The sequence below is a fragment of the Alternaria burnsii genome (assembly GCF_013036055.1).
Source record: "Alternaria burnsii strain CBS107.38 chromosome Unknown 731, whole genome shotgun sequence".
In the NCBI taxonomy this organism is placed as follows: Eukaryota; Fungi; Ascomycota; class Dothideomycetes; order Pleosporales; family Pleosporaceae; genus Alternaria; species Alternaria burnsii.
In genome coordinates this window covers 848,269-860,290 of record NW_024066115.1, presented here as the reverse complement: position 1 = coordinate 860,290, position 12,022 = coordinate 848,269, and the positions used below count along the sequence as shown (strand labels likewise).

At 52.2% G+C, this 12,022-nt stretch overlaps 5 protein-coding genes across 5 annotated transcripts; 3 read left to right on the top strand and 2 right to left on the bottom strand.

The window, feature by feature from the left end:
• Positions 1-369: 369 nt before the first annotated feature.
• On the top strand, positions 370-824 carry GT037_006945 (u6 snrna-associated sm-like protein lsm2; the record flags this gene model as incomplete). The annotated part of the gene is made up of 3 exons (XM_038931992.1): positions 370-383; positions 438-585; positions 690-824. 3 exons carry the CDS (start codon positions 370-372, stop codon positions 822-824), a joined length of 297 nt encoding a protein of 98 aa, XP_038785464.1.
• A 705-nt stretch (positions 825-1,529) lies between these two features.
• On the top strand, positions 1,530-2,006 carry GT037_006944 (uncharacterized protein; the record flags this gene model as incomplete). Its single annotated transcript, XM_038931991.1, has 1 exon — positions 1,530-2,006. One exon carries the CDS (start codon positions 1,530-1,532, stop codon positions 2,004-2,006), a length of 477 nt encoding a protein of 158 aa, XP_038785463.1.
• A 334-nt stretch (positions 2,007-2,340) lies between these two features.
• GT037_006943 (uncharacterized protein) lies at positions 2,341-2,865 on the bottom strand (the record flags this gene model as incomplete). Its single annotated transcript, XM_038931990.1, has 1 exon — positions 2,341-2,865. The coding sequence occupies one exon, from the start codon at positions 2,863-2,865 to the stop codon at positions 2,341-2,343; it is 525 nt and encodes a 174-aa protein (XP_038785462.1).
• A 1,488-nt stretch (positions 2,866-4,353) lies between these two features.
• On the bottom strand, positions 4,354-5,008 carry GT037_006942 (uncharacterized protein; the record flags this gene model as incomplete). The annotated part of the gene is made up of 2 exons (XM_038931989.1): positions 4,354-4,721; positions 4,780-5,008. The coding sequence occupies 2 exons, from the start codon at positions 5,006-5,008 to the stop codon at positions 4,354-4,356; spliced, it is 597 nt and encodes a 198-aa protein (XP_038785461.1).
• A 3,042-nt stretch (positions 5,009-8,050) lies between these two features.
• GT037_006941 (transcription factor cys6) lies at positions 8,051-11,056 on the top strand (the record flags this gene model as incomplete). The annotated part of the gene is made up of 8 exons (XM_038931988.1): positions 8,051-8,153; positions 8,209-8,253; positions 8,303-8,827; positions 8,877-9,209; positions 9,258-9,539; positions 9,587-10,140; positions 10,188-10,660; positions 10,711-11,056. 8 exons carry the CDS (start codon positions 8,051-8,053, stop codon positions 11,054-11,056), a joined length of 2,661 nt encoding a protein of 886 aa, XP_038785460.1.
• Between the last annotated feature and the right edge of the window lie 966 nt (positions 11,057-12,022).

Genomic DNA, 12,022 nt, shown 5'->3' with positions numbered 1-12,022 from the left:
GAGGACATGATGTGGTTACGATGGCGTAGGATAGATTGGGTTCGATAGGCTGGACTTGCCTGGACTAGGTTGATACCACATAGCGAATTTCTTTTGTAGATAATCCAAGATAGTGTCGGAAATATTTGAATCACGTCTTGTAGTGTCTGATTGTCTCTATGCATCGAACATAATGGTGGTGCTGGGCCAGAGGGGTGAGGCGGCAGATCAGCCTCGCTCGCGCCGGCGCGAACCCCACGCGGTCCATGCGCTGCGCATAACCTCGTCACTCTGCCATATACACCCAGAGCCGCGTCCAACACTCCACACAACTCGAGTCCAGTTACACACGCCATCTCCTACCACAGGCTCGTGTTCTATACCCAGAGAATGCTCTTCTTCAGGTCCGTTTCCATTCCACGCCCAGCATCACACACGTGCTAACAGCAGCGCAATAGCTTCTTCAAAACGCTCGTCGAGCACGAAATCACCGTCGAACTCAAGAACGAAGTCCAGATCCGCGGCACACTCAAGAGCGTGGACCAATACCTGAACATCAAGCTAGACAATGCCGAGGCTGTGGATGAGCTGAGGTGGCCGCATCTGGTATGTTTTGGACATTGCGATTCTCCCCTGCTCAGGACGAGGTAGCATATCTCGGACAAGGCTTTGGGCGTTGTAAGAAGCAACTGAGGCTGATTTGGCGACAGTGCTCGACAAAAGACATGTTCATTCGCGGCTCCGTCGTAAGATACGTGCACCTTCCCTCCGGTGCTGTGGACACCGCTCTGCTTGAGGACGCGACGAGGAGAGAGGCCGAGGCAGCGAAGAACAAGGCAAAATGAGATGGCGGGGGCATAAGAAATTAGGATAACGCATGAAAAGACCACCGTTCCAGGTGGCTGTGCGAGGCAGTCAAGATGAGCATGTGCGCATGCAACGTGATGTGATGACCAAGGGCATATCACAGTTTGCGGCCAAGCATAAGAGCTGGACGTTGAGAGAGTAGCGATTGGTAAGGCCTTAGGAACGCAATATGCGCCTGCAAGCAAGGCGAAAAGAATATACCCATACGAAGAGTGAGGTGAGACCACTTTTTGGCTTGTTCCTCTTCTGCAATCTCTACTTCTATTCTCCATCTGTTTGCCCTACCTACCTTGCCTCTCTCCTGATGCCACAGCGTTCAAATCGCCCGGTCAGACTAATCAAGGATCTGCCATCAAAGTCAACCCCGTCTCTGAGGTGGTTGTGCTGTCCCTCGGTTTTACTAACTCATGACAAGCGTGGTATCTATCTGTACCTATCTACACGGGACTATGTTAGATGTGTTGCAAATTCTTCACATTGAGAAATGTCGTACAGGTCGCCTTCACTCTCACTTTTGCGCACTCCAATTTCAGCCCACAAACGTTTGGTAACTATTCATCTCTGAGACTTTGTCCATCCCCAAACACCTGCACTCGCTCTCGCAGCCACAACAAACACCCTTCGGGATCAGATACTACGTGTCTATAGCTGCTTTCAAAGTCGTGACGATATTCCCAGCAACCATGGCAAACATTGTCCGACCAGCAGTGACTCACACTGACACCAGTCCTATCGAAACACACACAAACACACCGACATCTGAAATTGCCACACCCCTCTCCCCTATCACTATCGGCCTCGTCTGTGGTCTGGGTGGATGCGGCATCCTCGGCTTCTTCATCTGGGCGATTGTTTACTTCCGATGGTTCAAGCCGATTGAGATGCGGATCAAGGAGGGAGGAGCACGAGACTACAACACACCCACGGCCGAGCGGAATAAAAATAAGAACAGGAACAGCACAATTACGAACGTAACACAGGGTATATTCGCACACAACGCAACCGGTATTTCAACGGGAAGGCCGTCTACAGATGGAGATGTCTACCCTTCTATAGGTATGGCAGTCAATACTGCTCTCGAAAGGGAAATTCTTGACATTCTAGAGGCGGAAGTTGATACTATACGGCGGTGTCGGGGATTGGGCTCAGGGCTTGTATGAGGGGGAAGGAGAGGCTGTCAGTGGAAGACTGGAACAGGGTGAGGAGATTGAGGATCTGTTGACTGGTCTTGAGAGTCTACAGAAGTATGTAAAACATTGGCTGTGAGTTATTAACTCGGACTGACGAATTAGACAGTCGCGCTCCGTCGCACGTTCGCTAGGCTTTCAGGGTTTGCTGCTACCTTTATATCTGCCAATGGCAAATCCAAAAACTGTAAAAGGGAATAGCTTACGCAAGGAAGCCATAGAAGTGGGCTACTCAAGAAAACATACTCGTAATCAGCCTTCTGTAGTCATATTTACTCGTCATTCATTTATCCTTCCCCATCCCCATCTAAAGCAATGGGTCTTCCCATACAACTTCCTCAACCGTCTCCCTTCTCATTCCAAGCATCTCGTATCTTTTCGGCTTGAACATCTCGAACAAGCTCTTTCTCAGAGACTTGTCAGTATCGCTCTCCTTTTTCTTTCTGCTAGTCTTCTTCTTCTTCTCTTTCCTTCGGCGCTTCACTTCCTCTTTTACCTCATCTGATGAGTCAGAGCTCCAACGTAGCTTCGGAGAGTCGGTTTCACGCCAGGAACGTACGTCTTCCTCGATTGCTGGGGATACCTTTCGTTTCTTAAGCAGAACATTCCTATTTGGTGGCTGTGTTGGAGACGGAGCGGGATGGAACAGGAAGTTCGCTGCTCTGGTGGCGAGAACAAGTGTGATGAAGAAGACGAGTGCTGCTTTAGCGAGTATCATAAGACCACGTTCTTCTGGTGATGCGGATTCTTCGAGGAGGAGGCGGGCGGCGAAGAGAGAGAGGAGGATGCATGGTAGCACGATCCATGCAGTTTGACCTGAGAGTAGCGCCATGATGTTGAGAGATTGTGGGTGTTTAATCAGATAAGGAAATTGGGCGGGTGAGAATCTGTTTGAGTTGAGGTTCGTGTGTTTGCTTATTCGTTTATATTCCGTCAGTTTGAGTATACAAGTGCCAAGTAGACGGAGCTAAGTACATGATTGCGCGTTTGTTCTAATCGCTCTTTTGCTCCGAATTCTTGTGCACATGCATTCACTCTTTTCACGCTTGTGATTTACCTCCTCGACCATATCTGCTCTCCGATTGCGCGATTTGTTTTGCGCCTCTGAAGTAGCGACATCGTCAAGACGGCGATGATGAAAACTTCAGAGATAAACACTGTTATCACAACTTCTATGGACGTGTCTAGTTTTCTGAGAACGAAAGAAACATCCAACAAAGAGGCTGCAACGCAGAGACCTGTTTCTATGTGGGATACAGTACTGGCTTGTGACATGGTTGCTGGGTGTTGATGCTGTCTCAGATTCAGAGACTATGAAATTTAAAGGTGGGTATAAAAACAACCCTGCGTTAAAACGTGGCTGCGTGCTAGACGGGTCTTCTTTTGCTTCTCGGTTGGTGTAAGTAGGTTGCTGCTTCTTTCATACTATGAGTAACTTCCCCAAGTCGACATGCTACATGCCCTGCACCAGAACATGAACTCGCAATAGTTCCCACAAACAGTCATCCGACATCACATTCAAAACGAGACAAGGTTCTGGCCAAGGTCGGTCGATCTGAGCGTTCAGTTGAGGAAGCAGACAAGTATCGACGTATGCTCTAGGCTTCACGGATGCTTCGTCATCTCTGCAACATGCGATCGTAAAAGGGAACGCGTCACTTGAAGAAGGAAACAGGTGCAAAACATGAAGCCGGCATAGTTGAACAACGAAAGGATAACTATTGAGTGACCCCAAAGCTGCATGCGCAGTTTCTGACACTTCCGAAGATGTTCATACCACGTCTGCTCCTAATGCTGCTCGGCCTAATAGTCTTCTCGCCCATCACACGTTGCGGTGTGCGCGCGGCTAAACCAACCGGATCTTGTGATGAGCCCAAGACTCATCAGCCGTCGCCCTTCTAGCTAAGTACGCCATCGAAACTTATTTTCACATACATCAATAGCGGCAACAGGCTCTCTGTGGGCGAAGTCCTTGTGGTGAGGTCAGATCTGACTTTGTGTACGACATTGGCCTGCAGGAACATGCTATATCCAACAGGACACTAATGATCGACGCAGGGGGTTGGGCACGCGCCTCCTGCATGAGCGTTTTACATATTGTCGGACAGGATCAATATTGTGACAAACCGAGGCATTCCCTAGTCTGGCGAGCTATGATCGGATCCGAACATGGAGGTATATCCGCTGGGACGATGCTGCCATGGTACGCAATGTTGGCGTATTATGGATACGGCGGAAATGACGATCTCGGGCACGCCGTTGATTCCGGACCAAGATGGTGGCTTGGAGAGTGTTGTTGGGGAACAGAGTGACATGGAATCTACTCGCACGTGGAGAGCATCTTCTTCAACACGCCCATCAGCGTACCATTCTCGAGGGCAGCGGCGACCCTCTCCTTGTCTCCGAGCTGCTTGTTGACCTGCTCATCAGTGCTGTGGGTGCCCTTTTTTATGCGGACATCGACGCGGAAGCGTGGGGGTAGAGCGTGCTCGAGGCGGACGCGGACACCTAGGCCGATGACAGTGGCCAGGGAGCAATGGGTGATGGTCGGGGTGATCTCGACGACGACGGTGCTGATGTTGGAAAGCGGTGAAGAGGGCGGCAGAATGTGAATGTCGGGCAGGTTGACGACAGACAGCGAGCCGAGGGACAGCGGGTGTTCAGGGTCGCAGATGGTGGAAATGAGGTCTGTCATGCGCGGGGTCAGCCAAAGTTAATTTGATAGAGAGCCACCATGCGCGCCCACCGTAAATTTCCTGCTCATCGATGTCCTCACGTGCGTCGTCACTATCAGATGCGCTTGCCGACACAGAGTCGTCGAAGGGGTCGCTGAGGTAGTTGTAGCGCGGTATCAAGTCATCAAACAGGCCGGTCCCGCCGTCATCGCGCCTCTTGACTGTCGACTCGCTGCGTCGGGAGGGCAGATCCGAGGGATTCAAGATGGTTGGGTTGGCGTTGTCCTTGTCGAGCTCCATTGCCGTGGTTTGCAGGGGATGCGTCGTCTTGGTGTAGTGGTGGCTGAGGGAAGGAGCCGTCGTGGGCTCTTGCCTCTCCAGCAAATCTGCGAGGAAGGTGCGCCCGGACCACCCGCAGCCCCTCCTCGGTGTTCGTCGTCTAGCATGTGCCAGCCAGCCAGACAGTCGGAACCAGTCAACCGCTATTGGTCCTTCACCCTCACCACCCTCTCCCACACACTTCGCCCGGCCATGGCCGCCGGCGCCGCATAGGGATTCCTGGATGCCTTACCAATTGCTCAGTAATATAATAATTTCCCGCAGATTATCCGCGACACACAGGGGACACTTGGGTGTGGGGTGCACCGTTCACACCACAGGGTACCCGTGTTTGACTAGTGTCTGCAGATGCCGAGCAGCATCATGTCATTCGATCACGGCGCCGGGGTATGCAGTTCGTCAACTCCTGCGCCCATCTTGCCGTCTCCCTCGGCCAGTCTCGGCCAACCTCCAGTGCGCATCTAGAAGGTGAGAAGCATCGCGGCTGGCGAGTGTGCTTGGGCTTCATCGGCAGCCGACGCTTCCGGCTGATCGACCAGCTCGACGACTCTTCGCGCTTTGCACAGGCATGTTGATCATGTTATCGAGGCTTTTGAGACGACCGTGTCGCTCTATAACTCACTGTCGTGCTGTGGTGCAAACAACATCTGTCGGCTCCTCCCGCACTGTACTGCCTTCAGAACGGATGTGCTGCCTCATCCGGTGCACGACCAACCGTGCTGCTGGATTGTCCCTGCTTTGATTGCCGTGTTCCTGAGCTGCAGGGAGATCAACGGCAGTGATCAGCGCAAGATGAGGTCAGTATTCGCGTTATCTTGCCTGGACGCCACGGAAAACACTGCGCTTCTATCGACCTTCCATGTGTCGACGGTAGCCTGGCGCCAGCACCTGTCAGTCATCGAACCATCCCGTCTCGCTCCATCAAGATGCGACTTGGCAACGCCCGTCACGTCTCTGCGTGATCGAAGCTAGCAGAAGTGACCTGGTTGCTATTTGCCTCTGCCATCGCAGCCATCATCATGCCACCTGCCCGTCGGGCAAACTAAGCTGTTCAGCTGCACAGCCTTTTCGCCTGCCGCGCAAGAGCGAGCGCGACCCGGCAGTATGGTTGACAGATTAGAAGAGGGTGCCTAAGGAAAGGGACTTTCGACCCTAACCTTAGCTTTCCATGCAATCTTCGGTCGTTCTTCATGTCATGCAATCGCCCGTGGCGGACGAGAACACGATCCATGCATCGGATCGAAGCCTTCTCCAACTTCTATCAGCTATGTTTCGCTTCACGGCCGCAATACTCGTATTCGGTTCATGCAGTACCATGCCGTCTGTCTGTGCAGACTACATGTCCAAAAATCATCTTAGCCCAACAGAGAGTAGCCATCTGGAGTAATATTGTTTCATGCAGGCTACGCTGATGGTGATGCGTCTGCCGTTAGAACCTTGCATGCAGATGGCCCTACCAAGCTTCCGTACGAATCAATTCGCCGACGTGTCGAGCTCAAGGACACACACCGGTTCTGCCGTAGGCTCTGCGGCATATGACGGGATCGCGTATGCCCAACCCGTCCAAAGCCTTTTGAGTGAACGTCGAGTCTGAGGCCATGGAGATGCCACCGATGAAGACGGCGGCACATTACCGAGGCCGACACGCGACGTCGAGTAGTGGACGCCTATCCTCACACCGTGTCGAGCCAAGTCATTGCCGCAACTATGTGGACAAGACTTGTTTCGCTTTGGTCTCCCTGAAAGTCGTGCAGCGTCCTACCAGACGAATGTTCGTACCCCTATCTAGTCTGCTATAGCCGTACACCTGTTGTATTATATGTCGGCTAAAGCATAACATTCGTCATCGAAGCTAGCATTCGGAGATCACTTTCTAGAAGGCCCACCTGTCATTGCGGTACACTGCCAGACCATGTCTCAAACATTCAGGCACCTAAGGCTGTGCGAGATGAGAAACTAGGTACGACTATGAACCGACTAAATGCACGCGCAAGGTTTTCGAAATCGTCCAGCCCTATCACGGGCAGGACCGGGCTTCTGCAGTCTACTGGTCACATTTGATCTTCTTTTTCTGGGCAATCCAGCAAATGCACCCGCCACCAAAACCTCGCGACAGATTGCGTACGCGGTCCGCTGAAGGGTTTTACTTGCCTTGGAATGTGCTGAGTGAGAGCGGCGCCGTGTACGACGGCCTTTTCAGCTGTCAGACTTTGCCCCCGCTGATTTTATAGCAATCGTTCCCGGCCCATGGCAGCCTTCAAAGGTCCACACTACCCGTCGTTCTACGTGTTACGATTCAGGCCATTTCTAACGGGCACGACAATCCCTGCGTCCCATTGCCTCACACCCCCACAGCACGGCAGTTCCCTGTGCCCGCAGCATCTTGGAAGCGGACGCTTGCGCTCACGCGCGTGCAGCTTGGGCGCCCATACCAAAGGCGCTACTTGTGCAGCAGTGCGGCTCCTGGATCCTGCACGCTTAAGTCGCATATCGTCTACCCCTCGCCCGCCTATCGACCCCTTCATACACGGTGAACCGCCTAGGACCACAATACTCTCGACTCTCAGGAGATCCATACACTGCGACGCCACTATTGTGCGCGTGAGCCACGCTGCGAGCCGGCTGCCAGTGCGTCTTCGAAACCCCGGCATGCCAGACATCGTCTCCACCTACCATCCCTATGCGCCTTCTGCCCTGATCTGCCGTATAACCTAACGACGCCGCGGCGTCGCGGAGATTTCCCTTGCGCTACAGGATTCTACAGTGCATCTATTCTCGATTTCGCATTCTTTGTGTTTAGTTCTGGCCTTTCCGCGATTTCTTCCGTCCGCCGGCCCTCTGGACATTCTGGACCGTCATCGCGCGCCGCTACTATTGGCTGCTCACCGACCACCGCACACAACCTCATCGACTTAGTGGATAGCCGACAACCCCGCTGCTTGCAACCACTGCGCCAGGCCTTGCGCTGTCACTCCGGACCGGCTCGTTGTACCTATTAACGTTATGCCCCCGGAGACCACTGGACGGCCACTGCTGCCACAAACGGCGCAAATGCAGAGCTTCACCTTTGCGCCGCCCACGCTGGCGCCGCGTGAGAACCAGCGCAGTAAGTCCACACACCGCTCCGCGCGGTGGGGAAAAGGTGACTGACATGACGTTAGATTATGTATTCGTAGACGAACACAATAGACACAAACGCTTGAAAGGTGTGATAGCATGAAATCTGGTTGACATGCAAATGCTAACTTTGAGCAGTAATGAGAGCATGCGAAGGATGTCGTAGACGCAAGATCAAATGCGATGCAGCGACGACGAACGCATGGCCTTGCGCTGCTTGCATTCGTCTAAAACTCAACTGCGTGCCGCCAACAGTCAGCTACGACAAAGATTACAATGGCTCGCAGACCTTCGATTTGGAGCCCAAGCCCTTGGAGTATGCCTCGGATCCGTCTTCTCAGCATGACTATCAACGCCATCCGTCCATGTCGCAGGGCATGTCTCACCAAATGCCGCCTTCCATGCCTACCACCCAGGGCATGTACCAACCTTCACCTTATGTGGATCAACAGGCGCCGGAATCATGTCACTACCAGGCGATGTCCCAGCCTCAGGTCATTCAGCAAACCATGAGCTATGCTCCGCAACATGGCTACTCACAGCAGTCAGCTGCTCCGCCTGCAATTTTGACCCCGCCAGAATCTGAACCCCATTGGCGAAGCGATTCCGTATCAAGCCTCTCCGAGGCTTTAGGCGAACTCAAAATCGACCACACGGCCATTGGTGAGTCGTATGACATCTCAGTAAAATGACATCGCGCTGACTAGCATAGCTCCGTACATCACTAACATGAAGAAGGCCTTGGCCGAGACACCTGCACAGGAGGAGTACGAAGTACAACTGCCTGCATCCGTAAGCTTGGACCATACGGTTCGCATACCCCCAGAGATGATGCCCGATGATGATCGGGCTATGCATTACTTTGACTACTTCTTCACCAACATCCACCCATATTGTCCCGTCATCAACAAGGCCTATTTCTTCCAGCAATGGCATAGCGCACCTGATTCCATTTCTCCACTTATGCTAGAGTCCATCTTCGCTTGCGCCACCTTGATGCTGGGCGATACAGAGGAGGGTAACAAATGGCTAGCCCTTGCCACGAGTCAGTAGTGTCAATGGTTGATAAAGCATTCTTGCTAACAACATGTAGAGCATGAAGAGAGCTTCAAAGACGTATCACGGCTAAGTACGATGCAGGCAATGATATTGTTGCTGAAAGCCCGTGAGGCTTCACCGAAGCGAGGTTACTTCTGGCGTTCATGGATGGCCACTGTCAGCCTGGTAGCCATGGCGAAGGATCTCGAATTACATGAACACTATGACACTCATCAGATGGGGAAATCGTGTGGATCCACGACGCACGACTGTGTTGCTAAGACCAGGGTATGGCAGATGTGCTTGATCTTTGAGGTCATGATCGGAGGTCCTCAAGGTAGGTCGTCTACAAAGCAGTAAGCTTCGAAATGCTAATCTCTTCAGGGCGCTACGACTTTGGTGTTACTACTGACACAGTAGATTTGGAGATGCCAAGGCACATCGCAGGACAAGATCCTTCTGAGCTTCAGGTTGCGCGTCAGTTCGTTCAATACGCCCGCATTGCCAAGAACGTCCACCACTCGGCCCTTATCTACGGCAAACTAAGGAAGAAGAACCCGGACTGGGCACTGGATCCGGCTTTCGTTGGACACAACACCGACTTCTCTCTCTGGCTACGTGAGCTTCCTGAGGACATGCAAATCGTCTACCCCCAGGATGGTTCTGCTCCTTGGATTCCCTCTCATCAGCTGGCGAATATGCACAGCTACCATTGTTTGGCCATCATCATGCACTTTCGTCCGCAGTTGCATGCTGTATCCGAGTCGTATGACGGTATATGGAAGCAGCATATGCTCACTTGCTATTCTGCTGCAAAGAATCTATGTAAGCTCCAGGAGGCGATTTTGAAGACATACGGCATGCCCGGTTTGCTGTGCATGATGCGAGGCATAAGCTTTCACATCTATGCTGTGTTGACTTGCACTATGCTTCACCTGGTACGTCACTTGTGAAGATCGGTAAGATTCCAGACTGACAGCTGTAGGTTGCCGTGACATGTCCTGACCCTGACATCAATCACGATGCTAGAAGCTTTTTCGTACGCCACATGCGCGTCCTGGAAACTGTTTCCCCTTCGTTTCCTATGCCTGAGATGCAGCAGCAAGTGAACAGCCTTCGTCAAGCATTTTCGGCCGACTGTTCGAAACCTTTTGACCTGAAACCATCATTCCCGTTGGGGAGCCCCCAAGTGACTACACAGACAAGTCCTATGGGACATCAGGGATCATACCGACCTCGTCATCCGAGCCATCCCTCGCCCTTGGAACAACCAGGTCAGGCCAACTACCTAGCACACCCCATTACTCCACCAATTTCGGTATCCGACCGCGGATCCAAGGCTGACTCTCCCGTAGCTCAGTCTTTGGTTATGATGGCATCTGGTCACCGTGCGGCCCAGCCAGCTTCCAGCATACAAATGCCGGAGAATGTTCAATGGAACCCCCAACGCATCTTTGAGTAGGTTTAGGTACCATTCATTCGCCAGACGCCAAGCTAATACAACACAGTCAATGGAATGTAGCCTTTGGTACGCCCCCTCCTACTAGCGCCTCCTCTCAGGCGTCTCCGCCGCTAAGACCCAATCCTCCAGGAACCAATTACGATATGCGGCCGGCACAGGAGGGCATGCAACCTGGGTACCAAATATCAAATACGTCACCTCAGTCCAGCCATGTCCATGCAGCAGCAGGTCAGATGCCACCCTCGTCGACCTATGCAAACGCTGCACCTATATATGTCACCCCAACGATGTGGCAGGAAGCGGTTGCCAGTTCCATACCGGACGGGCTGAAGCGCAGGTGGGACGACAACGCTTCCATGGCGGACCAGTCAATGTACAAACGTGCACGTTGAATGATCACGTCAAGCTTTGATCAAAATTACATCGTTTGTGCTATGCACTCCAGAGAAGCTTCAATGGGTGGAAAAGTCTGGACTTGCGAGCCCATGTTTACTCTATCGTCAAGATAAGGCCACGGTGAAGATGGTAGCATGCTGCGCTTCTGCGGCATTGAAATTGCTGTCCAAATCCTGTATTTGGTGGATGAAGATGGATCCGTTTGGAAGACAAAACGGATGGCATTAGAAAACCAGTTCAACTGCACCAGCATTTTGAGATGGAAGCCCACAAAAAGCGCTGCCAACACCAGCGCGCCTGTACAATACTCTAATCTTGCGACGTCCGCAAGTACGACTGCAATGACGATCACGCGCCGCTAGCAATATTTAGCTAGCATAATGCTATCACTGGAACAACAATGGGCGAGCAAACTGGTCCTTCATTATCGCAATGTATACTCGGACCTTCCTCATCCATGAGAGTATGGGGTATCGTACCCACTTCTTGTATGCCATACACGCGATAGCCTCAACAATCACTCAAGCTTACCCAATCGTACTACCATACGTTCAGAGCCCCATTGTTCCAAGACACAGCCCCAGGTGTCAATACTGGCTTCTTCAAGTTACATCATTTGCGCACCAGCTATCCCCACTAAATCTATTCTATCTGCTTTAGTTCCACCGGAGCCGTCCGACACCGTAGATTACCTTATGCTAACACAGAAATTGATCGCACATTAACATACACGCGTCATATGCCTTTCATTCAAGATCACCAGGCATCCGCACGCATCCCAGCCACCCGGCTTTACTAATTCAACGAAGCCAGAACGTTCAAACGGCCCGGTACAACAAAAGCACCAATCGCAATGTCGCACGTGGGGATCACCAACGTTCGTCTCGACCTTCCATCCCTCTACCCGCAGCTCGTACCGTTTGTAAAAAGTAGTCTAGTTATTGTTCCTGATCGTCAACCAA